This window comes from Cladosporium halotolerans (assembly GCF_011745625.1).
Source record: "Cladosporium halotolerans strain TM138-S3 chromosome Unknown Sca11, whole genome shotgun sequence".
NCBI classification, from domain to species: domain Eukaryota; kingdom Fungi; phylum Ascomycota; class Dothideomycetes; order Cladosporiales; family Cladosporiaceae; genus Cladosporium; species Cladosporium halotolerans.
Window position 1 is genome coordinate 499,486 of NW_027191462.1, and position 26,333 is coordinate 525,818.

Genomic DNA, 26,333 nt, shown 5'->3' on the forward strand with positions numbered 1-26,333 from the left:
GCGCGGAATTAGCTCAGAAACGAATACATCTGGTCACGGGCCGAGTATGTCGCCAGGCCCGAACAGACTGTCATCGACGCCAAGCAATCGCGATAGTGATGGCTTGTTCCAGAAACCGATCCCACAAGACGCGCAACATCGTCGTCACGCGCAGGAAAGTTCCAGGCCACTGAATGTGGAGGGCGCTGGCCGTCATGCGCAAGAAACGCCGATGTCAGCTAAGGAGCATAAGGGACCGTGGTATAATAAGTTCCGGCGGGAGAAAAAAACCCACGACAACCATCCTAGTCCGGACGAGGAGCATTCCCCTGCTTCTCCCCACGCCTCGAAATATCTTCTGTACTCCCGACATGGCCCAGAGTCCTCTGACACGAGCCTTCCTGATCGGAGACCATCAAGTCGCAGAAATATCAGCATGGACAGCAACGATATGGTTCTGGGGATGTCTCGTGGGAGACACTCCGCCATGAATGCTGACAAGAAGTTCATCTTCGTCACACCGGACGGCTGGAATTATCGACTCATTGACATAACCGAAGTTGAGACGGCGGAGCACATGCGTACCGTCATTTGCTACAATCTCGGGGTGCAGGAGACCATGGACGTGACTATGCACTTCACCAGTCCAGGGCAAATTGACCACGATGACCCGCTCAATGACGAGCTTCTGATGAGAGCCAAAACGCGCATTGCTGATCAGCCCGGAAGTCTGAAGCTTTTCATTCGCGTTCCTGGCCTTGCTCCTCCTCTTGGAGGCTCCAGACCGAGCGTACAAATGTCGAGCAGCCCGTTCGAAATGGCCCAATCGAAGAATCAGTCCTTGGATGATGCTGCACTTGCACAGCTGAACGGAGGAAGTTTCAATTCGCCTTCTACTTCAACTATCAGATCTGGCGAAAGCACTCTGGTACCAGACAAGGTCCACGCATTGCGTAATCTGCCCAAGACTGGTGATCCATACCCTGAGCAACACGCCAATCGTAATGAGACAGATCAGTTGCAACAACAGGATGCAACTCCCATGTCGGAGCATGAACGACTTGCTATCCTCGAAGCCAAAGCCGAAAAACACAGACGAGAGACGGAACGAAAGCAGAATGAGTACCTGACCAACAGACGCAACCAGATTGCTCAAGTCGGACGCTTCCACGACTTTGACCTACCACGGAACTCGCCGTATGATACTGCTGCACCACCTTTGACGAGGGAATACTTCGACCAAGAAAAGAAACCTGACCCGCTCGTGCCAATGCGAAAGGCACCGCCAGTGCCTGAACCTACCAGTACCCTTGCTAAAGCAAACTCTCTCACTAGGAAGCAGGTCCCCACTGGACGTTCTAGCTGGCCAAGAAAGGAAGAGCCGTGGAAGCGTATCTCAGGTGAAAGCATTCCCGAGGAAGAGCCTAAGCGTTCGTCCGGACGAGGCATTGCGGCTGCTATTGCAGGAGCCGGCAAGTTTGCTGGACTAGTCGGTGCACCGACTGGGGCTCCCTCGGGGCTCCAAAAGTCCTCGACCTTGCCCGACCTGCGTGAGCAAGCCGCTCAGCAGGCTCAGCATGGCCAGAAAGCCATGGCAACCGTGGATTTCAACCGCGTGGCAAACGGACGGGTAAGTCCTAGCTCGCCGCGTAGCCCATTCACCATGTCTAAAGGTGGACAGAGCTTCAAGATTCCGGAGTATATTGAGGGCAACGAAGACGAGAAGAGCGAAGACACGCTCCGTGCAAGGCCAAATCTCACGCTTCGGACTCCTTCGAACCCAGCCGTCCACAAGCTCAAAGGCGACACATCGTACCAGAGCCCTGACGTCAGCCCAAGCACCGCGCATCCTTCTACTAGTCTCAGCCGCAGCTCAACTCGCAGGAGTTACGGACCTAGCTTTCATCTGCCGGAGAAGCCGGTTGACTTCCATCCGTCCCCAGCCATCGGGTCTACCCAGGAAGACTCCGATGAGGATTCTGACGACGGCTTGTTCGCAATCCCATTGGCCAAGCAGAAGACGGCCTCGATCTCGCCCACTACCAGTAGGAAGGCTCAGCAAATTCTGGGTATTGATGACAGCTCTTCTAAAGCTGCGAGCATGAGCAATCCCCGGCCTGATCTCAAGCTGAAGACTAGCAAAGCCAACGTCCGCTTCGATGCGCAATCTCAGGCGGATCGTCAACCGGCACAGGAAGGCACCGCTGGTGAGATTCTGGAGCCAGAAAGACCTGTGCCGGCATCAGCTGCCAGCACTCATTGGTCTGCCGACTCACCTGATGACTTTGCAAGATTTGGCAGAAGGGAGAGTTTCGCATCAGAGATTTGGGCCAACCGCCCCCCTGCCGAGGCACTTGTGGAACACCTTGACGAGTTCTTCCCGAATGTCGATCTCGATCAGCCGATGGAGGACGAAGCAGATGGTATCGGCGACAGTCCGCAAGCGGGTGAAAGAGCCGGCCTGGCACAGAAGAATTCCTCTGGTGACTTACACTCCGCGACGCGGAATGCACAGCTGCCTTACGGCATGGACAATCCTGATGTGCTTGGAGCCAACATGAGCACGCACAAGAGAAACAATCAGTATCCATCAGTCGCGCAGCGAAGCATCCGGAAAAGCGGCGGTCTGGGCAGGACGAAGAGTATCCGTGATGTGGTCAAGAACGCCTACCAGATGGAAGGTTCCTCTCACCATCCCTCAACCTCGTCCTACGCTTCTAGTCGTGGCAGCGTTGCCGGTCAAATGCACAACCCACTCACCAGCCGTGTCAACACCTTGCGTGCTGGTGGTGACATGCAGCGCCGCAAGAGTACCAAGATGTTTGGCGCCAGGATTGAACAAGTTAAGCCAAGCCGCGGGAGCCGACTCATCAACCTTGAAACGATCCCGCAAGATTCCCTCCCGACCAATTCCAAGCACCAACCTGAGCGCCAGCCAACCTTCAAGTGGATGCGTGGTCAACTCATCGGTAAAGGTACTTTTGGCCGTGTCTATCTCGGTATGAACACAACGACTGGTGAACTTTTGGCTGTCAAGCAAGTCGAGGTCAACCACAAGGCGCCCAACACCGATCCATCTAAGATCCGCGAGATGGTCAAGGCTCTCGATCTCGAAATCGACACCATGCAGCATCTTGACCACGTCAATATCGTGCAGTACCTCGGTTGCGAGAAGAAAGAATTCAGCATCTCCATCTTCCTCGAGTACATTTCTGGTGGCAGCGTCGGCTCCTGCCTCCGAAAACACGGAAAGTTCGAAGAAGCCGTCGTCTCTTCGCTGACGCGCCAGACACTCCTCGGTCTTGCATACCTCCACCGCGAGGGCATTCTGCACCGTGACCTGAAAGCCGACAACATCCTCCTCGATCTCGACGGCACCTGCAAGATCTCCGACTTCGGTATCTCCAAGCGCTCCGCCGACCCGTACATCAACGACATCACCAACAGCATGCAGGGCTCCGTCTTCTGGATGGCGCCAGAGGTCATTCGTGCCCAGAGTCAAGCTATGAGCTACCCGGCGACAGGAACAAACGTGGACGCCAGTCAGGCGCTGAACCAGGGCTACAGCGCCAAGGTCGACATCTGGTCTCTCGGCTGCGTCGTGCTCGAGATGTTCGCCGGCCGCAGACCGTGGAGCAAGGAGGAAGCCATCGGCGCCATCTACAAGCTCGGCTCCCTCAACCAAGCCCCTCCAATCCCGGAAGACGTGAGCACCGTCGTCGGCCCCGCAGCGCTGAGTTTTATGTACGACTGCTTCACGATGTAAGTCCTCCCAATCCCAACCAAACCGTCTTCTAACCCCCCCAAAGAAGAGAAAGCTAACAATCCCTTCAGCGACCCCGCCGACCGCCCCACGGCCGAAACCCTCCTGCGTGCCCCCTTCTGCTTCTCCGACCCGCACTACAACTTCCTCGACACCGAACTCTACGCCAAAATCCGCGGCGCGTTCTAGGCGGGCGCTCCCGCGGGTTTGCGTACCGACCTCGTCGCGGGCTGGACCGGTCGGCCGATGTCGCCGCTGCGCTTTCTCGTGCGCGCGATGAGCGAGGCGGAATTGATGTTTAGGAGGCGCAGGTCGCCGCCTGTTGTTGATGATGCGGGGGTCAGGAGAGCGCGGTCTTTTTCTTGGTTTGAAGGTGTGGTGAGGAGTTGACAGAGGTGTATTTGCGTGAGATGGGGTGTGGTGATGGGGCTGCTGTTGTTGTTTGACGCCCCGGGGGATTTGTTGGCGTTGCTGCTGCTCTTTTTTTTTCTTCCTTTTTTCTCTTTTTTCTTTCGCTTCGATTTCTTTGACCGCGATGGTTATGCTCGATACCCGTCATAGCGTTCTGATTTTTGTACTGATTCATGTAATTCTTCCGTCTGGCAACGCTGTCATGATTGATTCGCTTCATAGTACTCGATATTTGTTACTCTTTCCGTACGAAGATTGTCTTCCTGCAGAGAAAACATCTGCCCAGTGTCTTGTGAATGTTTTGATTTCTTCTCGTTCGTACAACAGTAGATCAGATGAATAGAAACGCCACAAAATTGCGAAGAGCCACGCTTATGCAAGAACACCAATGCCTCCTCCGCTCACGTCCGCTTGAAGAAATGCGCCTCCGTGTTCAGCACCCAGTCGTCCAGACTCCACTTCTCCGGCTCGTCGAACAGCAGGTAAAAGTACTTCAGCGTCTCCGCCAGCCAGAACGACTCTTCCGAATCCTGTTGCACACTACGTCAGTAACGAGCTCCCAAAAGAGAGAATACGGCGGATAATGAAAAAAAACAACATACCTTCGCCTCCGGCGCCGCCTTCGTCACGTCGTCGATCGCGCTGTTCCCGAACACCGCCCCCGTGTGGTCCTGGATCGCCGTGAACATCTCCCACCCGCGGTCGCGCCAGTACTGCTCGCCCGTGATGCGGTACAGGTAGAAGACGGACTCGATCGCCTCCGGCCGCAGGATGTAGTTGTTGCTGTTGATCGCCGTGAAGCCCGGCGGGAGGCGCTCGTCGGCGATTTTCTGCGCGACGTACTCTTCGTGCGAGAGCGGTGGCGGCGGCGTGTAGACTGCGTGCAGGGCGGGGAGTTTGGGGAGGGGTGGGTCGAGTTGGGTTTTGGTTGGGGAGGGGGAGGGGGAGGGTTCGGGTTTGCTGTCGGTGTCGGTGTCGGTGTCGGGGGAGAGCTGGCGCTTGTGCTGGAGTTCGTAGTCGGTGTTTTCGAGCTTGGAGGGCGCTTTGTGGCCGTAGGTCACGGCCGTGGGCGTCTTGCTGCGGTGCGCGCGGTAGGGGTCGAGCTCTTCGAAGTACTTTGTCTCGTTCCACTCGCAGCTCGTCTTGCTCTCGCACTTGCTCAGCATGAAGTCTTCGGGCATGATGCCGGTCGCGGTCACGTTGTAAGCCCAGATGCAGCCGTCCGTTAGTTTCTTGCCGACCTCGAGATCTTCGGGACGGTCGAAGATGACGCCGCCGAGCGCGAACATGCCGCCGGCGAAACAGACTAGATGCGAGCTGACGGGCCTGAAGGTCTCGATCTGTTCGCCAGACGTCATGTTGGGGGCGAGCCTCAAGTCTCCCGATGCAAGAATGTCGCGGCCATCCTTCGTCATGGGCCTGTAGACGAGCTTCTCGATAGCGACGTCGGCGGACTTGAGGTACATGTCCTTGTACTGGTCGATTCGCCCGCGCAGCAGGAGGTGCATCTTGGGAAGATATTCGTACGTGCTGTCACTCATACCAGCGAGAGTGAAGACTTCGCTTCCGTGCTTGTTAGGAGAGCCCAAGCCCTGGGGTACACAGACATCAGCGCCGGTCTGAGGCTTCTGGCCTACGACGTTGTTCGGGCGTTGGAAGAGCGGCTCGCCTCCAGTATCTGCCGTTCGACCGCTGCCGGCGGCAGCATTGTTGCTATCCAAGTGATCATCGCTTGCCTGCGCAGAGCCCGTGCCAGCGTCGAGCTGCCTCTTTTGGTTCTTCTTATCCGTCCAGCGATCCTCCTCACTCGGATTCTCGAAAGCTTTGGTTTCGTCAATGTTTTGACTCTTCTGCTGCTCCTCCGCCTCCTTGACAATCTCATTGACAGCTTTGCCCGGAGCGACAGCTGTCCCGGCGTTAGCATTGCTCTTGCCCTGCACAGGCTCATCCGCAATAATCAGGTCGCCACTCCCGTCCGGATGCTCTATGTGCGTCCCATACAAAGGGCGATTCATCTGCGCTGGCTTCGCGCACCCGCTTGCGTCGACATACGTCGGCCACATGCCAGGCAGACGGGTGTTGTTCTGGAACTCGCCCAGCGCATCGGTCACGCGAGCAATCGCGTCGTAGTATTTGGGTTCCTTCGTCAACTGCGCCAGGCGCGTGAATTCCATGCTCAGACTTCCAATCTCCGCGAGGACCGCCCGCGTCGAGGCGCGGTGCGGCTGCGACGAAAACGTCGGCTTCCAGCGGTAGTACGTCTCCGGCATGCGGTTGGGCGTGTCGAACGCGCTGTAGAGCACCTCCGCGAGCTCGACTGCCTTGTCCAGCAAAACCCTGTACTTTGCGCCGGAGACCTCGTACGCGGCGACGAGGCCGCCGAGGTAGCGGATCGTGGTCTCGAAGAGGGGAATGTCGTTGCGCGGCGTGGTCGTGAAGTCGATCGTCTCGACGAATTCCACGGCCTCCTCGAACTCGGCCTTCATCCCCATGATCCACAGCGTGTCCATGCCGTCGACCAGCGTCGCGCCCCATCCGTTAAACGGGTCGGCGTGTTTGCCGGAGATCGGCTTCACTTCGTCGTGGCCCCATGCTTTCTCTTTGTACCCTTTCCACGCGTGCGCCGCGACCGATTGGATCACAGCCAGGCGGTTCGCGTCAGCTCCTTGAGATTTTTTGAATTTGTGCTGGACTTTGGGGATCGCGCTGGGCTTGCTCGTCGGGATTTGGATCGTCGAGGTGATGGGGAAGTGCTCGGGGAGCTTCGTCCAGTGAATGTCGCTGTGTTTGGGAGAACCGTCGACTTCGTAGCGGCCCTGTCCGATCTCTATTGGGATCTCGTCCTCGTTGGCGACGAGCTGCGGTTCCTGGTAGTCCAATGGCAGCGGTTGCGTGGGCGCGAGCGTGGATGTCGTCTCCGCGACCTCGCTGCTCTCCGTAGCTTGTCCAACAACCTCCACTATCCTCGCACTGGTGGTCACCTCGGGCTCAGGCGCAGGCGCAGGCGCTGGGGCAGGCACATCTTCGTCCTCGGGCGGGCCAGCCGCCTGATCTATCTCTTGTTTGGCCTTCTCTCCCTCCTCCGGCCGCAAGACCGACCCTCCTCCTACCGCATTTTCATACTTTTGCTCGGCGTACGTCTTGTAATTTTCGTACGTCGACGTGGAGCGCGTGAACAGGAACAAAGCGATGGAGACGAAGACGGCGATGGCCAGGAAGCGGACGCGGCGGACGGGCATGGCGGGCGCGCAAAGACTATTGGCGGAGGCAACAGTCGCACATTTCACTTCCTCAGTCTACGTTATCGTACAAGAAAGGAGTGTGGGGGGCGTCAGGCGAGGGATGTCCGCTGGAATGGAGGATGCAGGTAGTAAGGAGGTCCCGCGATGGACGGACGGGTGTTGTCGTTGCTTGGCTCGATACTTGGCAGGGTTATGTGAGGGCTGCTGTTGTAGCTAGGGGTTTGCTCGATGTGTGCTGAAATGAATGTTGGTTATGTCGAATCGATACTCATGTTCATTCGAGTCCCTTTCGAGGCGTTCATTTTCGCTTAACAGGCGAGCTGTGGCATTGCATCTCGCACATGATCAGATTCCTGATCGGCTGGGTCGGGGCGTAAGGCGCACGCTAGAGCTGATCCAACGGGCATCGCTGCAGGGTTCAAACAATTGCGGGGTCGTCTGCTTCGTGACCGACCTCGGGAGCTCGCGTGGGAATCTTCCATGTCTCCAGAATAGAGTAATAACTAGTAAAAGGTGGTCATGAAAACAAAGCCATACTTCTACTATATCATTCGAGTGACCATGCCATGTGCGCTTAGCTTTGATGTGTCAAAGCTTTTGGATGCTTAAGGTTACTTACAGCTACTCAGCAGTCTTGCTTTTCGGCACCACATGCCGAACCATCTTCAGGAGCTTGGGCGAAGCCTATCCAGATTACCTCCAAGCACCTTCTGTTTGATATCTACATTTCCAAGTCCTGAGAGTTTCCAGTGGCATCACGTGACGATTACTCTTTGTCTACCGCCATAAGAAAAAGTTCTGTGCAATCATCCAACTCCTTTGCGCATGAATGCGTCCAGACTCCTGTTCTCATCTTCCCGTTCTGTTGTCCGCTCATTGCGAAGCCTTTCACCAATGGCACTAGGATTGATTGATTGATGACTGCTCATTGCTGCGCAGCCTCTATGCCAAACGTTCTACTCTTGAAATTGCAGTTCACGTACAGAAGCGAGAGGCTGCGGACCTCTATGTCTGGCCAGTGGCAATTATGGTGCCCTGCGAGGAGAGTCCCATTGCGGAGGGGACTGGTGTAAGTTGCGAATATGCTGATCTTGATATCCACCGACCCGAAAGCTCGTGATAGCCACTGGTGGGTGGCCTCAAAAATGAGTTTACTGTACATAAGTATAATACAATGCTCGCTAGCACATGCCGCCACAAGCCCACCTCGTCCATGCAATGTACATTTGCTGGCCTTCACCACAGCATCTTCGACCCGAGCTCTTTCATGTAAATCTCACTTTCCCGACAGCGCAGCAGCGCCAGCGCCACCCGCACTTGAACTGTCCATGGATGTCGCGCCCTCAGCATTCAGCTTCTTCAGCGTTTGGTCGCGCTGGTATTCCATCACTCTCCGCTTCTTGAAATACGTGACCTGTCCATTGTATCAGCCCTCAGCTCTTTCTCACACCTCACATCACACCTCATGATTTGTACATACCCAGCTACTCGCGCATGCGCTCTCGAATTCTCTCAGTTCCGGCGCGCACAGCTTCTTGGCCTTCTCGTCTTCTCGCACGCTGTCGATGATGTTGTTGCGGTCCAGGCATTTGAAGAAGCTGTCTCGTCCGTCCCAGCATTGCGCGCGGGCGCTGCGGTCGGGTGCGATGAAGCCGCCGTCTTGTGAAGGAGCAGGCGGGGGAGGCGAGGGTTGTGAGTTGGAAGTGCCGAACCAGCCCATGGTGGAAAGTAAGGTGTGTCTGTGGTGTCTATAGCGATATGGATCGGAAACGGTTGTAAGGTCGGTGGAGATTGCGCGAGAAATGTTCTGGCCGCTCTGCAACGATAGCCAGACGGATGGTCGGTGGTATTGGATGATCTCATGCGAGTCTCGCTGGAGTGCTGCTTGCTCGGCCGCACCCCACGGGCGGCTACGCGGCATTCCCCTTCCGCAAGCATCAGCGGCCCGGAGCCGGCGCCTGTCCCTGCGCCAGCGAGCCAGCGCCAGCCGTCATCATCGTCGACAGCCTGCCGAGCTGTTAGCTGTCACCAAACCAACAACCACGCTCCTTTTTCTTTTCCCTTTCCACATACACGACAAAAATCATGGCACGCCGCCGCCGCCCACCTCGGCCAGGTGCGCTAGCCGACCTCTCGCCTTCGCGCATCCTCAAACAAATGGCCCTCCTGCAGTTCTTCTACTACGGCACGGCTATCATCCTGATCGTCTTCACAACTTTCGTCGCCGGCCGACACCCCGACACAAAAGCCATTCTTGACTGGCGCGAACTGAGAGGCGACGTGACTACGGGCTGGACTCTGGCTCTCTGCTGGTTACTGGGTAGTCTGTTAACGTGAGTCGCGCCGTCCCATCCCTTTCCCTGTGCCTTCGGTATTTCGTCCCGCTGACATATGATCGATTGATGCAGTGTTATTCCAATCCTCCTCTTAATCGCCCGCTCCAAACTCGTCCCGGACTTTGCCCTCACCATCCACTTCATCCACCTAATCATCACGTCCCTCTACGCCCATGCGATCCCGGACACGCTCTACTGGTGGCTAGTGCAGGCCGCGTCGGCTGCGCTGATGGTCTCGCTCGGCATGTGGGCGTGTCAGTGGCGCGAGCTTCAGCCCATGGCGTTTGGCGGGAAGCCGAGCGCGCAGGCTAAGGGGAAACAACAGGACGAGGGAGAGGGGTACGAGATGGGCAGTGTCAGAGGAGCGGGCAGGGACGGAGCTGGGAGTTATGAGGCTGTTGGGGTTGGCCAGTCAAGCAAAGAGCCTGTATGAGAGGCCTGAGATTACACGTGGTCATATCGATTTCCACCAGGATCTGCCCGACGCCAAATTACCATTACCTCCCCATCGAGGCACCGACAAGCGCGACCCAGATCCCCAGAACGCCGCGCGCATATCCCAGGACGGACGAACGAAACCATCCACAGCAAAGAACCCCCTCCCAGGAGGACGCGCCACTTACCACAACCACCACCACCCCTACCGACACTCGTACGCAACGACCTCCCGCCCCCCCAACCAAAACTTCGACTCCGCATCCGCAAACCTCACCAGCCCATCGCCCCGCCTCACCCTCACGCTCCCCTCCTCCCTCCTCCTCCGCCGCCGCCTCTTGCGCTTCCCAAACCGCGCCTCCCACTTCTTCTCCGCGTCCGCTTCCGTCCCGTTCACCCGCAGGAACAGCTCGCACTCCACTTCCGCCAGCCGCTCGGGCGTCGCAAGCGACGGCGAGCTGCGGATTAGCGTCGTTATGCGTGCGGAGTGAGGGTGGAGTGGGAGGGTGGGTGACTCGCCTGTTGGCGTCATGCGTTAGCTGTGGAGCAGAGAGGGGAAAGGTACGGAGAAGACGGACGCGTTTCCACGCGTTGCCCGAGCGGCAGCCAGGCGTGGGTTACTTCGCGCGCGGACGAGGGGGTTGTGAGCAGGAGGCCGACGGAGTTGGGGGCTGCGTCGAAGTGTGGTGAGGGGGCGTGTTTGGGGCGGGGCGCTGGCGCTTGCGCTTGCGCTTGGAGGATGTTTTGTTGTTCGAGGGGTGAGGCCAGCGCGAGCGTGAGCGCGAGAGTAGTGAGGAGGGAGGTGATGCTGAGGCGGAGAGCCATTGCGCCGGTATGATTTCTCGCAGATGCCCTTCCTTGTCAGAGTATCATATATTCCCGGTCAGATGCAGGGGAAAGATATCTGTGCTGCCGTTGTTGCGCATCGAAGATGAAAATGGAACAATGGCCAGCTGGTGGTCCGCAGGCGTTCGCAGCGTCGCTTCGCTTGGGTGTGGGAGGAATGCAGGCGATCGACCTTCGCGTCCGCGTCCCCTGTGCCTGGAATGCGGGCCCCTGCTCGACTTGGAGCGGTTGCAGTGGCGATGCTCGTTGCCGAGCAGAAGGAGCCGAGGACTTGGGAGGGAGGTGCGGTCTTAGGGACTTAAGTAGGCAAGGTAGAGGTCTGAGACTGAGGTCTGCGCAAGATTTTTGATGAGCTTGGTTCATCATTATTGGAGAGAACGTTGCCTTCAGGGAATAGAAGAATAGACAGGATAGACAGAGCATTCATTAACAATTTTTCATTGTCACAGTCGTTAATTCATGTATCTCCCTTCCGCTCGCGCATATGCAGTATGTGCATATTTCGCTCGCGAGCGTCACGGAGTTCTAGGCAGTATGTACATTCAGATCGCACGATATTCACGTTTTATCTCAAGTCATTCCATCGTCTAGTAGGCAAAAGTGTTGATGGACTCGTCGGGGTTCTGGCGGATCTTCTTGTTCGTGCGGATGAGCCAGAACTTCATGACCCAGGCGGCGGACGCGCAGGCTGCGGAGAAGGCGGCGCTGGAGCTGAGAGCGATGGTGTAGCGGGGCGCGTCAGAGTCCATCCAGAGGTACTGTTGATTTTGAGTCAGCTTGTGATTCGTGGTAAAAAGTGTAAGCATGGGTTACTCACAGGAGTCCAGATGAAGGATGCGTTGGCAATGGTGTTGACAATGGCGAGAGCTGACGCCTTCTTCTCCTTGGTTTGACCGCAGGTGCCCGCGACCCAGCCGAGGATGATGGAGTTGACGGCGTAGGTGCCGATGGCGAAGACGACCATGGCGAAATACTTCGCGCCGGTGTTGAGGGTTGCGAACGCCAGGATGAAACCGAAGATGGCAACAGCTTTCGCGGCGGTGATGTGCCAGGTGCGCTCATTGAACTTGCCGGAACTCCAGGAGTAGGCGATGGAGATGAAGCCGGCGATGAGGTAGGGCGGGCAGGTAAGGGCGAGGGTGATGGTCTGGTTGAAGCCGAGGGTCTCGACGGCGGTCGGGAAGAAGTTCTTGAAGCCGTTGGCGGCAAGATGCATGTGCTGCATGAAGGCGAAGAGCCAGAGCTTGGGGTCGGAAGCGGCGGACTTAAGACCAGCGTATGGGCTGACAATGCCCTTCTCGCCGACGGTGTCGAGGAGAATACGGCTGTTGGCTAGTTGGCGCTCCTCGGGGGTCAACCATTTGGTGTTGAGAGGGTCGTCGGGGAGGACGAAGACGGCAGCGATGGCGACGACGAATGTGGCGAGACCTTGGATGATGAACAGCCACTGCCAGCCAGAAAGGCCAGAAGCTCCGTCAAGTTTGAAGATCCCGATTGCAATGAGGCCGGCGAAGGCGGTCGCGAGGATGTTGCCAGTGTACAGAATCGAGATACGAGTGGCAATCTCTTTGCGGGTGTAGAAGATACTGAGCATGTAGAGAGCACCAGGGTACTGCGAAAAGGTTAGCGATTGATCAGCAAGAAAAGAGAGTGCTTAAAACATACGTAAGGAGCCTCAGTGATACCAAGGAAGAAGCGAGTCAGGAAGAGGCCCTTGAAGTCTTTTGCAATGGCGGTCAAGGTGCTGACAATTGCCCAGAGAGCCATGGCAGAGGACATATACCACGAAGGTCGCAAGCGAGTGAGAGCCATGTTTGACGGAATCTGCCCAAGGATGTATCCCACAAAGAGGATGGAAACACATGTCTGGTATTGTGTTCCTGACAAGTTGAGGTCTTGTTGGATACCGTTGATCTTTGCAAGTGCAATAGCGTTACGGTCAAGGTAGTTCAACCAGTACATCAGCCAAAGCCTAAGAAACGGGTTAGCTGAGGCACCATGCGTAGGAGGCAAGATGATTACTTACATGGGCATGATCCAACGATCGAGCTTCCTCACGAGGGCAATCTCCTTGGGGTCTGTCTTCTCTTTGGCACCAGAGTAATCACCGAGTGCGGCCTTCTCCTTGAGAATCTCTTCATCGTAGATGCTGGTCTGTCTGACGGTGGCCTTCTCGTTGCCGATGTCATCGGCGTTATCGATGTGCTGGGCACCGGTGTTCTTGTTGGTCGCCATGTCGATATCGATTGCTTGTCGTTGTAGATGAACAAGGAGATGTCACAGTTGAGAGGGCGATGTCTCTTGAGGATCTTGCTCCTTGGAGAGGTGATGAGAGGTGCTTTATAGTGGGCCTTCCTTGCCCTCAAAGTCTCTCTGCAGCTCAAACAACACAAGGTCTCTGCTCCATCGTCAGAGACGCTAGGCTCCGCATTATTGTCGGACGGTAATGCTCCACTGGCGGCCCTGGAGCTGGACGTCCAATCGAAAGCGTCGTGGCTGACCAGGACGGTTGACGCATTCTCGCCCAGCTCTCGCCCGAGCCTCTTTCGCACGCCTTCAGGTCTCCGTGTCCAAGCCCTTAGCTCCCTTCCCCAGGCCACCCCAGGCTTGCCAAGGGACGTGGGGAGCGGAGATCGCGTTGTGCAGAGATGTAAGATGCCAATGTGGTCGAGCTTTTCCAAGACTAGTCTCCGCTCTCGCCAAGCTAAGGCGCAGAAACCTGGGGTGCCGGTACTTGCCTGGACTGGCCTGCCGACTGGTTCACGCGTCAACCCCATGGGAAAAACGATTAGCGTCTCGTGTGCGCTCCACTCCCCAGACGCTGATCGAGAGCGCCACGTGAAGGACGTGCGTGCAGGCCCAGCTCTCACCCGCATTGTCTGCCAATCGCGCGAGGCCGCTTTGTTTCGCAGGGCACGAGCCAAGTGTGCCAATGTACGCCTCCGACTATCGAAGAGCGGCAAGCCTGCTTGGTCCACGCAGTGTAACGAAGTCCCTCAAACTCTTGTTGCCGCCCACAGACCTGGCGAGGGGTAACTCAATCACGTCCGAAGCTTTCATCTCACCATTGGCGATATTAAGCCGGAGAGGCAGAGAGCGTGGGTGTCCGGTACATTCTCACGAGTAGCCGGACAGAAGTCCAGCCACAGTATACGGAAACCCTCGTGTCCCCGGCTTCAACTGGCATGGGCTAGACTGCGGTGGCAAGGAATAGCGCCATGTGAGAGGGAGAGGGGGTCTCTCGTGCACGTAGCCCCACCAACGAACAGTCCTTGGTGCACGTAGCTCCACCGGCGGACAGTCCATGATGTGCTTATGAGCACTCTCGAGTGCCGGATAGCGTTGGCACCGGCGGTCGAGAATGCGGAAAACGGATGTCACTTGCGCAATATTCCGGGCGACGGTCCGGATGCGAGCTGCGGCCCGTGTGGCCGGCTACAAACCTTGGTTGAATTATTTGATGCTGCTGCGCCTCCTGATTCTCCCGAAACGTTGATCGAGAGTTCGGCCAGAGAACCGGAATGCGTGAGTTCAGCCTTGCGCAGGATCTGAGGGGTCTAGTCGCCGACGAAAGTGGCTGGTCTTGACGATGTGTTCGTGGTGGTCAGCGGCCATTGGTGTCGAAGGAGCAGACGATTTCACGCGCCGGACAGAGCGCTGCCAACGAGAGACTCGACGTTTTCCGGGGAACGCACGTGGGCATTCTTCAGAACGATTTGCTGATCGCGTCGCGCTCGCCCCACTCACTGTTCCCTTCTCCACGCGCCTTTCCGACTACACTCATCCACACCCAGCGCGCCCTGCGAGTACATCCAAATCGACCTCCGATGACTGCGAAGTATATAACCAGAGAATGTCAAATACCTGCCAGCCCACATTCCCCAATGCTCATCGCCTCTTTCTGCATCTCTCTAACCCCCTTCGCATGCATATCGACTAACATGGCTCACCCTCATAAAGCCTTCCTTGGCTCCCCTGGGCATCGCGATGGCCGGTTAATGCATCGCAGATGATGCTACGACGACGTTATGACCTTACGGGGACATACATGGCTTGCCGAAACTTTTGGACCTGTCACTGCAACCGCGATGTTGATCACACGATGTCCGCCATAGGGCGACGATAGACTCTGCAGCATCGAAAAAATACCTGCTTGCCTCCCACATCGAGCGCACAACGTGGCGTCTATCACCACCCGAAAGTTACCGTCAGCTCTCGAAGAAAGCCAAAAAGGTATAAGCATACGGGCTGAGAAAGTAACGACCTCACCCGGCCTCCGCATCTACTTCTGTCCTGGCAAGGACGAACGAGATGCCGACAGCCCAAGCTTACGCCACCATCTGCGGGAAATTGCCCTGCGCTCCGGCTTCCTGAAAGACCCGGGTACTGGACTGGGCTTTCAATATCCGTGTCGACGTTCTAGATCCTGGACAATAGAATGTCCTTGCTTGAGAAAGCAACAAGTTACAAAGGCGCATGCATCACAGCTCGCCTCTTTTCTCCTGAAGCTGGCTCACAAGACGGACACCATGCTTCCCCGATTTGAGCTCGGCTGGCGCATCCACGAGAGAAAGAGCAAAAGAAATGTGGATCGTATTTCGATAGTCCGATCGGACACGGTACGGATTAGTAACATTATTGATGCCGGCGCGACCTTTTGCCCAGCTCTCACCGTGCCTCAGGCAACAACAGAGGAGCCTCTATCGACATTCTTGGGCACGCGACTCAACCATAATGCTTGCTCAGATGATGTGTCTGCGCAGCGCTCAAGCTAACGTGCCTAGGCTGTTCGTCTAACATCAAGAACTCCTGGACACTTTAAAGGCGTGGCGGAGCGGCGCCATCACGTGATCATGGACATGTGACTTTCTATACAAACCACATCACCTTGTACGCGCGTCTATGCTAAGGCAGAAGGAAGGCGACGTGCCAGTAACTCTGGCAAGCACTGAAACGACAGTCATCTACGTGTCAGACAGACGGCAGTCATCTGAGCGACATGATATCCTTCCGATATATGGAGCAATGCCTCTTCAACTAGAGATTTAGGAGCGGAGGAAATTCTTCCAACGTATCTTCGACGTCGTATGCAATTGCTCACCTTGCTCGTGTCAGCAGCATCGCAACATACGACGTCACACAAATCATGAATTAGACAAATGCGAAACATCACCACGGAGCACGTGAACAGAAAGATCGAACGAAAAGACGAATGGAAATGGACATATCCATCATTTACAACACTACACGAAATCCCCACATTAAGCGCGAACGCACAAACTCAACCAACGCACCGACCGAGCCAGCAGCAAACGCCACGGCCCGACCAAAAGACTGCGTTAGAAGAACTTGCTCAGCACACGCCTCCACACCGGCCAGCTAGCCTCGCGAGCGCGCTGCTTGTTGATCACCTCCCAGTCGAACTCGCGGCGGCCGGAGTCAACGTCAATGTCCGCGAGCTTCTTCCAGGCAGAGCGCTTCCAGACCCAACCGATGACGTAGAAGAGCAGCACGACGAAGAAGGCGAGGTAGGATTTGAAGAAATCCTCGGCGGAAAGGGGTGCGACGGCGGTGTAGAACTGAGAGGGGGTGTTAGTGCGGAGTTTTGGCGAGCTGGGTGTGAGGGTTAAACCATACCTGAGCAATGAGGACCAGCACGACGAGGCCGAGACCGAGCCACGAGCCCCAGACGCCGAAGATGGCCTTGAAGGGCAGCTCGTCGAGGGTGTGGCCGTGGTAAGCCCAAGCGTTGCGGAAGCGGATGTGCGCGAAGCAGATGCTGCCCCAGGTGAAGAGAGCAGCGAGACCGGACAGAGACAGGAGCCAGTCGAAGGCGACGGTACCGCCGGTGGATAGGGTCATGTAGGCCAGCGGGGACCAGGCGATGATTGCGAGGGTGGCCCACAGCGGGCGGCCGGCGCGGTCGACGTATGTGAAAAACTTGGGCGCGTAGCCCTGCTCGGCGAGCGCGGTGAGCGTGCGGGAGCCACCGTATACACCGGAGAGACCGATGGAGACGACCGAGAACATGATGACGACGTTGGTGAAGTGGGCGAAACCGATAACGCCGGCGCGCTCGGCGACGATGACGAAGGGAGAGGCGGTCACGTCGACGTAACCGCTACCAAGCAGGCGCTCGTCGTCGTGGGGAATGAGAAGACCGACGAAGGTCAGGGAGAGGATGTAAAAGAGGGTGATACGCCAGAACACCTGCTTGATGGCGGACGGGAGCGACCTGGTGGGGTTCTCGGACTCGGCGGCGGCGAGACCGACAAGCTCAGTACCGGAGAAGGAGAAGGCGGCAGTGACGAAGACACCGCAGAATCCAACGAAGGTGGTGAACGCGCCGGGGTTTTGCCATGTCTTTCCACCTTGGTAATCGGAGAACCTGCGATTGATGTCAGTGTCTGCGGGATTCGAGGAAACATTGAAGTGTGCGCTTACTCTCCGTTCGAGGGGCCGCCACCGCAGACGAAGATCACGCCCATGAATAGGAAGACGATGATCGTGGTCAGCTTCAGCAGGGACACCCAGAACTCTTCTTCAGCGTATCCGAGGACACCGAAAACAGAGATTAAGATGATGACAACCATGAAGATGGTGATCCAGACGGCAAGGTGCACGCCTGATGCACCCTCCCACCACTGCACTGTCAAACCAGCAACGACAAGTTCTAGCGGAAGCACGATAGCCTAAAGATATCAGCCGACGGTCCATCGTTATCAACCTCTCCGCGGACACTGACCCATTGGAAGACGTAATTCCAGCCCATTGCGAAACCCCAGGACGGATCGATGAAGCGGACGGAATAGGTGTAGAAACCACCAGAGATCGGGTACATCATAGCCAGTTCACCGAGAGCGTACACGACGTTGAACATCATCTATCTCCTTGTCAGCGCAAATGTTCTGGAACGATCGCAATTCAATCCGCAACCGACTTACGATACCGATGATAGAGAAACAGATCAGGAGAGCAGCGGGACCACCTCTGCTGAGGGCACTACCAGAGCCAACGAAGAGACCAGCGCCGATACTGCCACCAATGGCAATCATGTTCAAGTGTCTGCTTTTCAAGGTCTTGTTGAGCTGGTTGTGCTTGTCGGCGAGCGTACGGCGCTTAAAGGAGTCGGGTGTCACACCGAGGCGCGTCAAAAACGGCGGCCTCTCGGTGTCGTAGTATTCGCCATTGGTGTGCGACGGCGACTGCGCAAGAGGGCTATCAAGGCCTTTGACCTCAGCATCAACTGCTTTCTGGGCACCCGTCTCGGGATCGGTATAGGTGTTGTAGGTCGCCATGCCAGGCGAAAAGGGCGACTGCCGGAAAAAGTGCTGGAGAAGTTATGAACGTCCGCGTCCACTCGCCATCTGCACGAGGTGCCAAAGGAGTTTATAACGCGTCTCTGTACACTCCATGACCCTCCTCGGTGTACCACGCCTGGAACCTGGGTTCCGCCGGCCAAGCAAGTCCGGCTTGACACCAAGGCCTTGGCCCGCGGTCTCTTGAGACCTGACCATGAACTAACTGCCTATCCGCGTTAGGTTTTTCTTGGTACCGCCCGTCGCCATGAATTCGAGAAGGCACTCCACGCGAGGAGGGAGGCCCGTTCTGCGACGGTCGCCCGCGTGCGCACCACTAACGCTCTCTCTCCAGCCTGCAATCTGTGGAGGCCAAGATCCACATCGCTCGTACCCTCCAGACGACGGCCCATGCGCGTCCCTGCACTGATAAGGCTGTCCAAACACAGCGGTCGTCGCCACCCTCTTCTGATAACACACTACAACCGCCAGCGAGAGTCGTCTTTGCTGCTCGTTGGTATCTCTACCAAGGGCCAACGCGGTCTTGGCCATACAACGAGGCTGCTGATTTCGCCTTGTGCCGACGGCGGATATTCAGGGCCTTGGTAAGAGGCGCTCCCTTTGACTTTGGTTTGTATCGCGAATAGGCGAGTGCCTCTCGTCGCTGCTGCACCCGTTAAACCCCCGCACGCGCTGCGCTGATCCGGGGCCGGCGGCTGCGGCTCTGTTCATGTGTAAGAAAAACTCCAACAACCGCCATTTGAGTTTATGCGTGACTATCCTCTACCGGCGTACCGTTTCGCCTTGACCGCGCAAGCGTGCTTGTCGCGACTCAAGCCTCTGCATCTGGCCGCATATCGCTCACCTGTGCTGCTCATCCCCGCCGACATGTTGGCCCTACCAAGCTTCATCTCGGCTATACATCGCTGCTAAGATACAGGCGATGTCGACGTTGTCAATCCCGTGACTAAAGGGCTGGCAGCGAGCGTGCGCCGCACGCCAGAAGGCGAGCGCCAGAGATTAGAGTGGCGCTCCAGATCACCCCAGTTTCCGCCTGCGATAGCGTTCCCGCCGGCACAGCCGAAGGATCTCTCCGCCAGTGACATAGCGGCGAACCTTCACTGCCAGAGACCTGCGCCGGGCTGTGCTGCGCTTCTTCGGCAGCCTTCCCCAAACAGGTGTTGCCTCCGTCGCTCTCATGCAACTGCTGCAAGTTGCAACCCCCCCATGCGAGAAGATATGCGCTCAGCGTAACATCAACCTCGCGTCTTGTCACGCTTGTTTGACCCTTCCCATTGGCATGTCCCGGTCCAAGACCATGTGGCATGCATATGGCCAAGACGTCTTCGCGACCTTCTGACTGCAGATCCAAGACTGATGTGCCATTACGCCCGCGGCCTATCACTCTTCGCGGACGGGTGTAAGAGCCGAGGTGTCGGTTTGTCGCGTGATGTGGCGCGTCTTCAGCAAGACGCGACTCGGGAATGGGACCGAGTCTGTAAAGTGGCCACTTCAAGATTCGCGTACCCCGATGGCGAACCTCGTCCATCACCCCAAGCAGGACCGCTCTATTTCGCACCGTGAAGTATCACGTGCTGCCCACAGAACCGGTCCGGGATACCTCACGTATCAACCCCTCGCTTACACCGCCGCGCCCGCGCATTCGCAAGTAAGTGAGGCATATAATATTACTTCCATCCATCCTTTACCGCAACAGCGGCTCCAGACGCGCGACCGTTTGGTCACGCCTTGGCTTTCTCACACGCACGCGGGCCTGGAATTGATAAGTCATGCCCAGACATCCGCAGGAGCTATATACAGCGCGGCCAAGAGGCTTCGCGGCTCGATGCAGAAGGTGGTTGGAGATATGCTCGGATCCTTCGTTATTGCTTTCGCTTCGCTGAATGATGAGTGGTTAGATGAACGGGGAATGTCGTCCCTTCGAATGTTGTCGTCTGACGGCCATGAAGGTGTTTGTCCTGACCGCAACTGACGTTGCGCCTTGGGCCGGGTCTGCCGCCGGCCTAAGTGACTCGCTGTATGGATCATGCATGGAAGAGCGGGAGGCGGCCTTCCATACGACATCTGGCAGGTTGGTTCCTAGCGGCCTGGTGGGCGCGGCTGATGCTTGTGCAGATCCGAGATTGGTTGCGTGCAGTATAGGGATGATAAGAAGGGTAAGCGGGCTCTCGTGCGCAATCGCTGACAAGCTTGCCTGAGACGGGTATAGGCAAGGTCAGTGGGCTGAATGAGCCGTGCGGACGCGAAGGTCCGTTCCTTATTGTGCTATGTGTTGCTATCATCGTATTGGTCCCCCTTGTGGATGGATGGAACGAAAACGTACAGCCTGTCTCGAGCGGTTGCAGTGTCGGCTCTGGCCACTTGATCAACCGCATACTAATCACGACAGTTTAATTTCAGAGCTCCGGCGACATGCAGGATCACAGCATAGAAATCCCATCTTGCATTGAAGAAATCTTCAAGGAATACTTTCTGATGAATACCGCGTCCTATCACTACAACTGCGAGCACTTCCCAAGCAAGCGTCTTCTCCAATCAGTATCCTCGAAGATGCTTCCTTCGCTCCGCCCTCCGTTGACGAGACGTCATGCCTCTCGTCCTCATTCTCGACCTATTACTATCGCCAGTCGGAAGGTTTCGTCCATCTTCCGAAGGCACACGCTGAACTTCGCCGCAGTGACTCAACTTGACCTTCTTCGCTGATCTCTCTGCCCCTTCCCCATCGTCATCACATTCCCGACCATGGCTTGTCGCCTCTCTTTTCCTTTTCAATCTCTCGTGCTGGGAGTACGGCGGTGGAAACGCTGGTCTTGGGTTTGCATGCATGTGCAGGTGGACTTCGATTTTGCATTCAGCGAGGTCGAGGTTGTTGCCGGTGCCGAAGAAGTGGGAGAGAAGTTGAGCTAGCTCTGGTCGTTCTGGTCCCTGGTTCACTTCTGGAGGTTCGGAGCTAGAGGCAGTGCTGCCTGCGTATGCATATGATTGTAGTGCCTTCGTTGTCGGCTTGGACTCCTGATCGCGATCTGATTGATGGGACGCTAATGGCGGGTTTGGTTCGTGACGCGATACTGTGGTCTTCAGACTCGGGGTCGGAGGTTTATTGAGCCGATTGACGAGCGGTCGAAGGCAGGAGGGTGGTGATGGCATTCGAGGTTGACGGGAGATGTCGGGGCTGAAGTGTTGAATGGATGGCGGCTGGGGTTGGTACATCTTTGCGCTTTGATTTTATAGCCTTCGTAATGATATATCTCGCGGTATTTCCTGCATCCTCTAAATGAGATATCAATCTCCCGGTCATATCATCGCCAGAGCAAACGACTTTCACGGTCTTCTATCACTCCCCTCGCGCTTGCTTCCTGTCATAGAGTTTCCCTCACAATCTCCCTTCCTTCCCACCTGCAGCCAACATCCACTTTCCACCTTCCTGCCTGACTTTGCCCTCTCCTTCCAACTTCTTCAGCACAAGCTTCAAGCCCCGTTCCGCAGGCCCATGCAAACCCTCCGGATACTTGGCGTAAATCACCTTCACCATCTCCATACTACCCCAGCCACCATCCTTCTCCCTCCCCAGCACCTCCAGAGCTTCCCTCTCCCTCGCCATGCGATGCTCAATATACTCCCTGACCTTAGCCTTCCCATCCTCCACAGCCTCCCCATGCGCACAGTACAACCTCCCTTTCACCAGCCCCTCCATCCTCGCCAACGAATCCATATACGCCGCCAAATCCTCAAACACCGCCGTCCCGTGCCCCAGCACATTATCCCCCGCGAACACCGTCCCGTCCTCCCCCCCGCCCTCCACCACAAAAACACAATGGTCGTCCGCGTGCCCAGGCGTATACACCGCCCGCACCTTCATCCCCTCGACTTCAAACACCTCACCATCCCGAAATCCCCCCCACCCAGCCCCTTCCTCTCGCCCAGACGGACTCACGTGCTTCCTCACCTCCACTTCCACCCCTTCCTTCCCCATCAGCTCCTGCACCTGCCCGACTCCCCCGACATGGTCCCCGTGCCAATGCGTCAGCAGCACCGTCCGCACGCTCGCCTTTTGCTCCGCGAGCACGGAGCGCAGACTTTCCGCCCACTCGGGCTTGCCCTCGCCGGTGTCGATTAGCAGGCGCTGGGCGCCGGTGCCGAGCAGGTAGGTGTTTGTGCCTTGCAGGGTGAATTTGGAGGGGTTGGCGCCGAGGATGCGGGTTGTTGATGGGGAGAGGTGGGTTATCGGGGGGAGGGAGGGGAGGGGGGAGGTCATTTTGGAGGAGTGGCGGGTGAGTGGGATTCGTTTTGTTTTTGCTCGAAGATTGGGTTTGGGCGCGTGGGTTGTGGCGAAGGGCAGGCGCATGTAGATGCACGGATGTCGGTGTGTTTCCTCCGACAATGCTGCGGAGAGTCTCGTCGCCTGAGTGTGCTCTGTGATATCCGGAACGAGCAGCCTAGGTTAGATGGCAGTCTGCGCCTCATCAGTCAGCGGGCTTTCTTGAGTGGGCTGGCCACGGTATCGAAGGGCCTACAATGCTCGTGGAGATTCGATGGAATTGAACGACTTGACTCGTCCCTACCGTAGAACCAGTCTAGCATCTAAATATCAATTCACTATCGTGAGTCTGATGTCTGATATCCCAGGTAGGTAAAGCTCACGAATGACGTGCCTGGTGGAACCGAAATGCCGAGGTCCACCAGAGCTTTACTGTACTGTACAATTCTGCGGGCTCTTTGCAGCCCTGACATCCGGACCTCACTCCTTTCAACATCGATAAGCACAGAGTCACGTGTGCCCTCAGTCTCAAGCACTGGTAACAAGACACAGTTCAATATCTTCGTGTTCACACCTCCCTCTCTCATCGAATCTGTCACTTTACTTTGCTCTACTCAACGCACAACCCACTCCATTCCCTATTCTTTCCATTTCCATTTCCATTTCCATTTGCTTTGTCTTGCTTTCTTCCGTGGACCTTCAGCGCCTTGCTAATAAACAACCCAACCCCAGAAAGCAAAAAGCAAAAAGCAAAAAAAGCAAGCGAGCAGAGAGTTCTCTCCCAGCACCCAGTAGTCCCGCCATTCCATTCCATTCAGTAGAAACGCCTCGCTGCGCAACCCCCCAATCCGAATACTCGCGAACTGCCGCCCAGAACAAAAGCCAAAGCCGCGCAAATAAAAAGCAACAAACCGACAAGCACAAGAAAACGCAAGCAAGACCTTCGTCGATCGCCCCACCCCACCCCATCACGCATCACAAACTCTCACCAAACTCACTTGTACGTCCCCAACCGCGCCAAGATCTCCTGCATGTTCACCTGCCCCTGCCCCTGGCCCTGGCCCTGGCCCTGCTGCTGCTGCCCTTGCTGAGGCGCGCCTCCGTTCGCCGCCGCTGGCACGGCCGCCGCAGTCCGCTGCTGCTGCTGCGGCGACTGGGCTTGCTGCTGCTGCTGCTGCAGGTAGCCCGCCAGCGCGCTCGGGTTGTGCTGCAGCGCGGTGATGGCGGCTTGCTGGTGGGGCGCGAAAGCGGTCTGCGGAGGCGGGTAGCCGGGCGCCGCGGGCTGCATGGCGGACAGCAGGTTCTGCAGGCCCTTGGGGTCGAGGGAGGTGATGAGCTGTTGGAGGCTGGGGGGCACGGGCGGGGCGCTGGAGGTGGGAGTGTGGGTTGGCGGTGCGCCGTAGCCGGGTGGGAAGCCGGGTGGGTGCGAGGGGGGCAGGCCGTAGGCGGGCTGGGGCGTGAAGGCGTAGGGTTGCTGGGGCGGCTGGTGGCCCCACATGCTTTGCTTTTTGCGGGAGACGAGCTCGACGCAGATCTGGAGGTCTTGGTTGTCGTAGTCGTCGAATTTGATGTTGTTGGCGCCCGCGCCGGTGCGGTCGAAGAGGCGCAGGTTGATGAGCCCGGTGTCTTGGTTGGCGCGGCTGAGGCGGCAGACGGCGAGAACGCCTTCGACGAGCTGGCGGCGGACGACCGCGTCGAAGTCAAGGCGGGCGCTGAGGTAGAGGACGTCGACGGTGAGGCCGCGGGCTTGGAAGGCCTTTTCGATCCAGTTGATGAAGTCTCTGTTGAGATTCTCGGTCGAGATGATTTGAACGTCGGGAACATTCTGAGGCGCGCGTCTCGGCAGCGGCAAGCCGTCGTCAGAATCGGTCGGGCTGGGTCCACGACTGAACCTGCCTCCACGGCCGCCGTATGGGGGAGAACGATCGCGATAGCGGTCGTCGCGGTACCTGTCCCCACGAGGCGACGGCGAACGGTAAGGCCTGTACGCATCTCTCTCCCGGTCTCGTCCATCTCTTCCGTCTCTTCCGTCTCTCCCATCTCTTCCACCATAGCCCATGCGGCTACCTGGATAGCGATCTCCTCCTCTACCGTAATCAGGCGAGCGAGAGCGGCGACGCGTGTTGACAGGGCTCTGATTTTGCCGTGAATCCTGTTGCGAGTTGCGATTGCGCTGAGGCTTGCTGACTTCCAAGTGAATCTTCTTTCCACGAATCTGCCTTCCCTCTTCACGTGAAAGCGCAGTCGCACAATCTTGCGGGCGCAGAAACTGGACAAAGCCGTACGCCTGCTTGATGGAGATCTGCGCCAGGTCGCCGTAGCGGTGGAATGCATGGAAGATGTCGCGCTTGGTCACTCTCTCCGAGCTCAGGTTGCCAACAAAGAGTCTTGACCCATACGGGAACTGCTCCCAGCGCCCTTCACTCACGTACTTGCGCTCGTCCTCAATGAACTTGTCATACTTGCGCTGCGTCTCCGCGGTCCAGGGTTGGTCGTCTTCGGACAAGTTAAGCCCTGCAGCGATCTTGTATTCCCGGCGGCTCTCAAGAGGTGTGGTGCCCTGCATTCGGTTCACGTTCGCTCCGTAGATTGCCTGCTGCTCTTGCGTGATTGTGGGCGACGAGTTGTTATAGGTGGGATTTGCACCGGCGGATGCAGCCTCGGTCGAGACCTGTACGGCAGGTACGTAGGCTTGGGCAGCTGGGTCTGCGGTGGCAGCAGCTTGGCTACCGCGGGCGTTGTTGTTCTGGTAGGCAGGGTTTGCGGCATGAGGGTGGTAATCGCGGATGTGTTGCGAATGGGAGTAGTTCGCATTGATCAACGGCTGCTCCTGTGGAGGTGGACGGGGAGGGAGTCCGGAAGGTGGAGCGCCGAGACCGGCGGCAGACACAGGTGACGAGTCGATACCAGGCGCACGTGGCTGGTGTGTTTGTGAAGGTGACAGGCTAGCGGCTACATTCACGCTCTCGCCAGACGGGGTGGGATTGGGCTGCGCCGAGCTGGTCTGAAGGGATTGCAAGAGCGCGGAGACATCAACTGGCTGCGCGCCGGAGGGCTGGTTGTCGCCGCCTTCGCTTGTGGGAATGGGGATGCCTGCGTGGTGGGATGCAGATTCTGTAGCAGAAGGGTTGGGCTCATATGAGGCCGCGGGCTGGGCAACATGTTCGTCAGACACGCCCTGAGGGCCATCGAGACTGGGATGCAAGGATGGCATGGCTGGAGCGGCGTCACTTGAACTTGCCTGGTATTCAGTCTGCCCTCCCGTCGCATGAGGCGCAGCTGCGGTGTTTGCGGCATCCTGGCCGGCAGGCGCCTGGGTCGCGCTCTCACCGTTGCGCGCGTCGGCCGCTGCATTGGGCTCTTGCCAGGCGCCGGGGCGGAGCTCGGTGTTGTGCATGGCCGGGTCGGCCATGTGGGTTTCGGTCTGGTTGAAGCCGACGTCCATCATCTTGTCAAGCACTGGGATGTTGGTGGGCGTTGGGAAGTGGAGGGGTTTGGGCGAGGCGGGCGAGAGCAGGGCAGGCTCGCTACGCAGATGCGGTTCGTCGGGCGAGTGTCCAGATGTCATGTGAATCAGGCAGAGCGCAATGGCGCGGCAAGGGAGGAACGAGGGCGAGGACGAGGGCGCGGGCGTGGGATGGCCGGAGGAGAAGCGATCATGCTCTGACGCGTGGTGGGCTGGTGGGTGAGGGTGCGCGCTCTTCGCCTCGAGCGCAACGGGATCAAGTGCGATCCTTGTATATG

The 26,333-nt window shown here is 57.3% G+C and overlaps 8 protein-coding genes across 8 annotated transcripts; 2 read left to right on the forward strand and 6 right to left on the reverse strand.

The window, feature by feature from the left end:
* Positions 1 to 415: 415 nt before the first annotated feature.
* Positions 416 to 4,231, forward strand: WHR41_04406 (uncharacterized protein; the record flags this gene model as incomplete). The annotated part of the gene is made up of 2 exons (XM_069373012.1): positions 416 to 3,741; positions 3,814 to 4,231. The coding sequence occupies 2 exons, from the start codon at positions 416 to 418 to the stop codon at positions 3,929 to 3,931; spliced, it is 3,444 nt and encodes a 1,147-aa protein (XP_069230284.1). The 3' UTR covers positions 3,932 to 4,231.
* A 101-nt stretch (positions 4,232 to 4,332) lies between these two features.
* Positions 4,333 to 7,392, reverse strand: WHR41_04407 (uncharacterized protein; the record flags this gene model as incomplete). Its single annotated transcript, XM_069373013.1, has 2 exons — positions 4,333 to 4,683; positions 4,756 to 7,392. 2 exons carry the CDS (start codon positions 7,390 to 7,392, stop codon positions 4,555 to 4,557), a joined length of 2,766 nt encoding a protein of 921 aa, XP_069230285.1. The 3' UTR covers positions 4,333 to 4,554.
* Positions 7,393 to 8,508: 1,116 nt separating this feature from the next.
* WHR41_04408 (uncharacterized protein) lies at positions 8,509 to 9,246 on the reverse strand. The gene is made up of 2 exons (XM_069373014.1): positions 8,876 to 9,246; positions 8,509 to 8,809 (listed from the first exon to the last, which is right to left on the reverse strand). Exons 1-2 carry the CDS (start codon positions 9,113 to 9,115, stop codon positions 8,672 to 8,674), a joined length of 378 nt encoding a protein of 125 aa, XP_069230282.1. The 5' UTR covers positions 9,116 to 9,246; the 3' UTR covers positions 8,509 to 8,671.
* A 179-nt stretch (positions 9,247 to 9,425) lies between these two features.
* Positions 9,426 to 11,460, forward strand: WHR41_04409 (uncharacterized protein). The gene is made up of 2 exons (XM_069373015.1): positions 9,426 to 9,728; positions 9,804 to 11,460. The coding sequence occupies exons 1-2, from the start codon at positions 9,481 to 9,483 to the stop codon at positions 10,162 to 10,164; spliced, it is 609 nt and encodes a 202-aa protein (XP_069230283.1). The 5' UTR covers positions 9,426 to 9,480; the 3' UTR covers positions 10,165 to 11,460.
* WHR41_04410 (uncharacterized protein) lies at positions 11,419 to 13,616 on the reverse strand. The gene is made up of 4 exons (XM_069373016.1): positions 13,039 to 13,616; positions 12,678 to 12,984; positions 11,830 to 12,624; positions 11,419 to 11,770 (listed from the first exon to the last, which is right to left on the reverse strand). Exons 1-4 carry the CDS (start codon positions 13,245 to 13,247, stop codon positions 11,600 to 11,602), a joined length of 1,482 nt encoding a protein of 493 aa, XP_069230401.1. The 5' UTR covers positions 13,248 to 13,616; the 3' UTR covers positions 11,419 to 11,599.
* Positions 13,617 to 16,208: 2,592 nt separating this feature from the next.
* On the reverse strand, positions 16,209 to 18,777 carry WHR41_04411 (uncharacterized protein). The gene is made up of 5 exons (XM_069373017.1): positions 17,957 to 18,777; positions 17,758 to 17,895; positions 17,457 to 17,704; positions 16,650 to 17,400; positions 16,209 to 16,591 (listed from the first exon to the last, which is right to left on the reverse strand). The coding sequence occupies exons 1-5, from the start codon at positions 18,308 to 18,310 to the stop codon at positions 16,352 to 16,354; spliced, it is 1,731 nt and encodes a 576-aa protein (XP_069230404.1). The 5' UTR covers positions 18,311 to 18,777; the 3' UTR covers positions 16,209 to 16,351.
* A 2,927-nt stretch (positions 18,778 to 21,704) lies between these two features.
* Positions 21,705 to 22,586, reverse strand: WHR41_04412 (uncharacterized protein; the record flags this gene model as incomplete). Its single annotated transcript, XM_069373018.1, has 1 exon — positions 21,705 to 22,586. One exon carries the CDS (start codon positions 22,584 to 22,586, stop codon positions 21,705 to 21,707), a length of 882 nt encoding a protein of 293 aa, XP_069230406.1.
* A 997-nt stretch (positions 22,587 to 23,583) lies between these two features.
* Positions 23,584 to 26,157, reverse strand: WHR41_04413 (uncharacterized protein; the record flags this gene model as incomplete). Its single annotated transcript, XM_069373019.1, has 1 exon — positions 23,584 to 26,157. One exon carries the CDS (start codon positions 26,155 to 26,157, stop codon positions 23,584 to 23,586), a length of 2,574 nt encoding a protein of 857 aa, XP_069230405.1.
* Between the last annotated feature and the right edge of the window lie 176 nt (positions 26,158 to 26,333).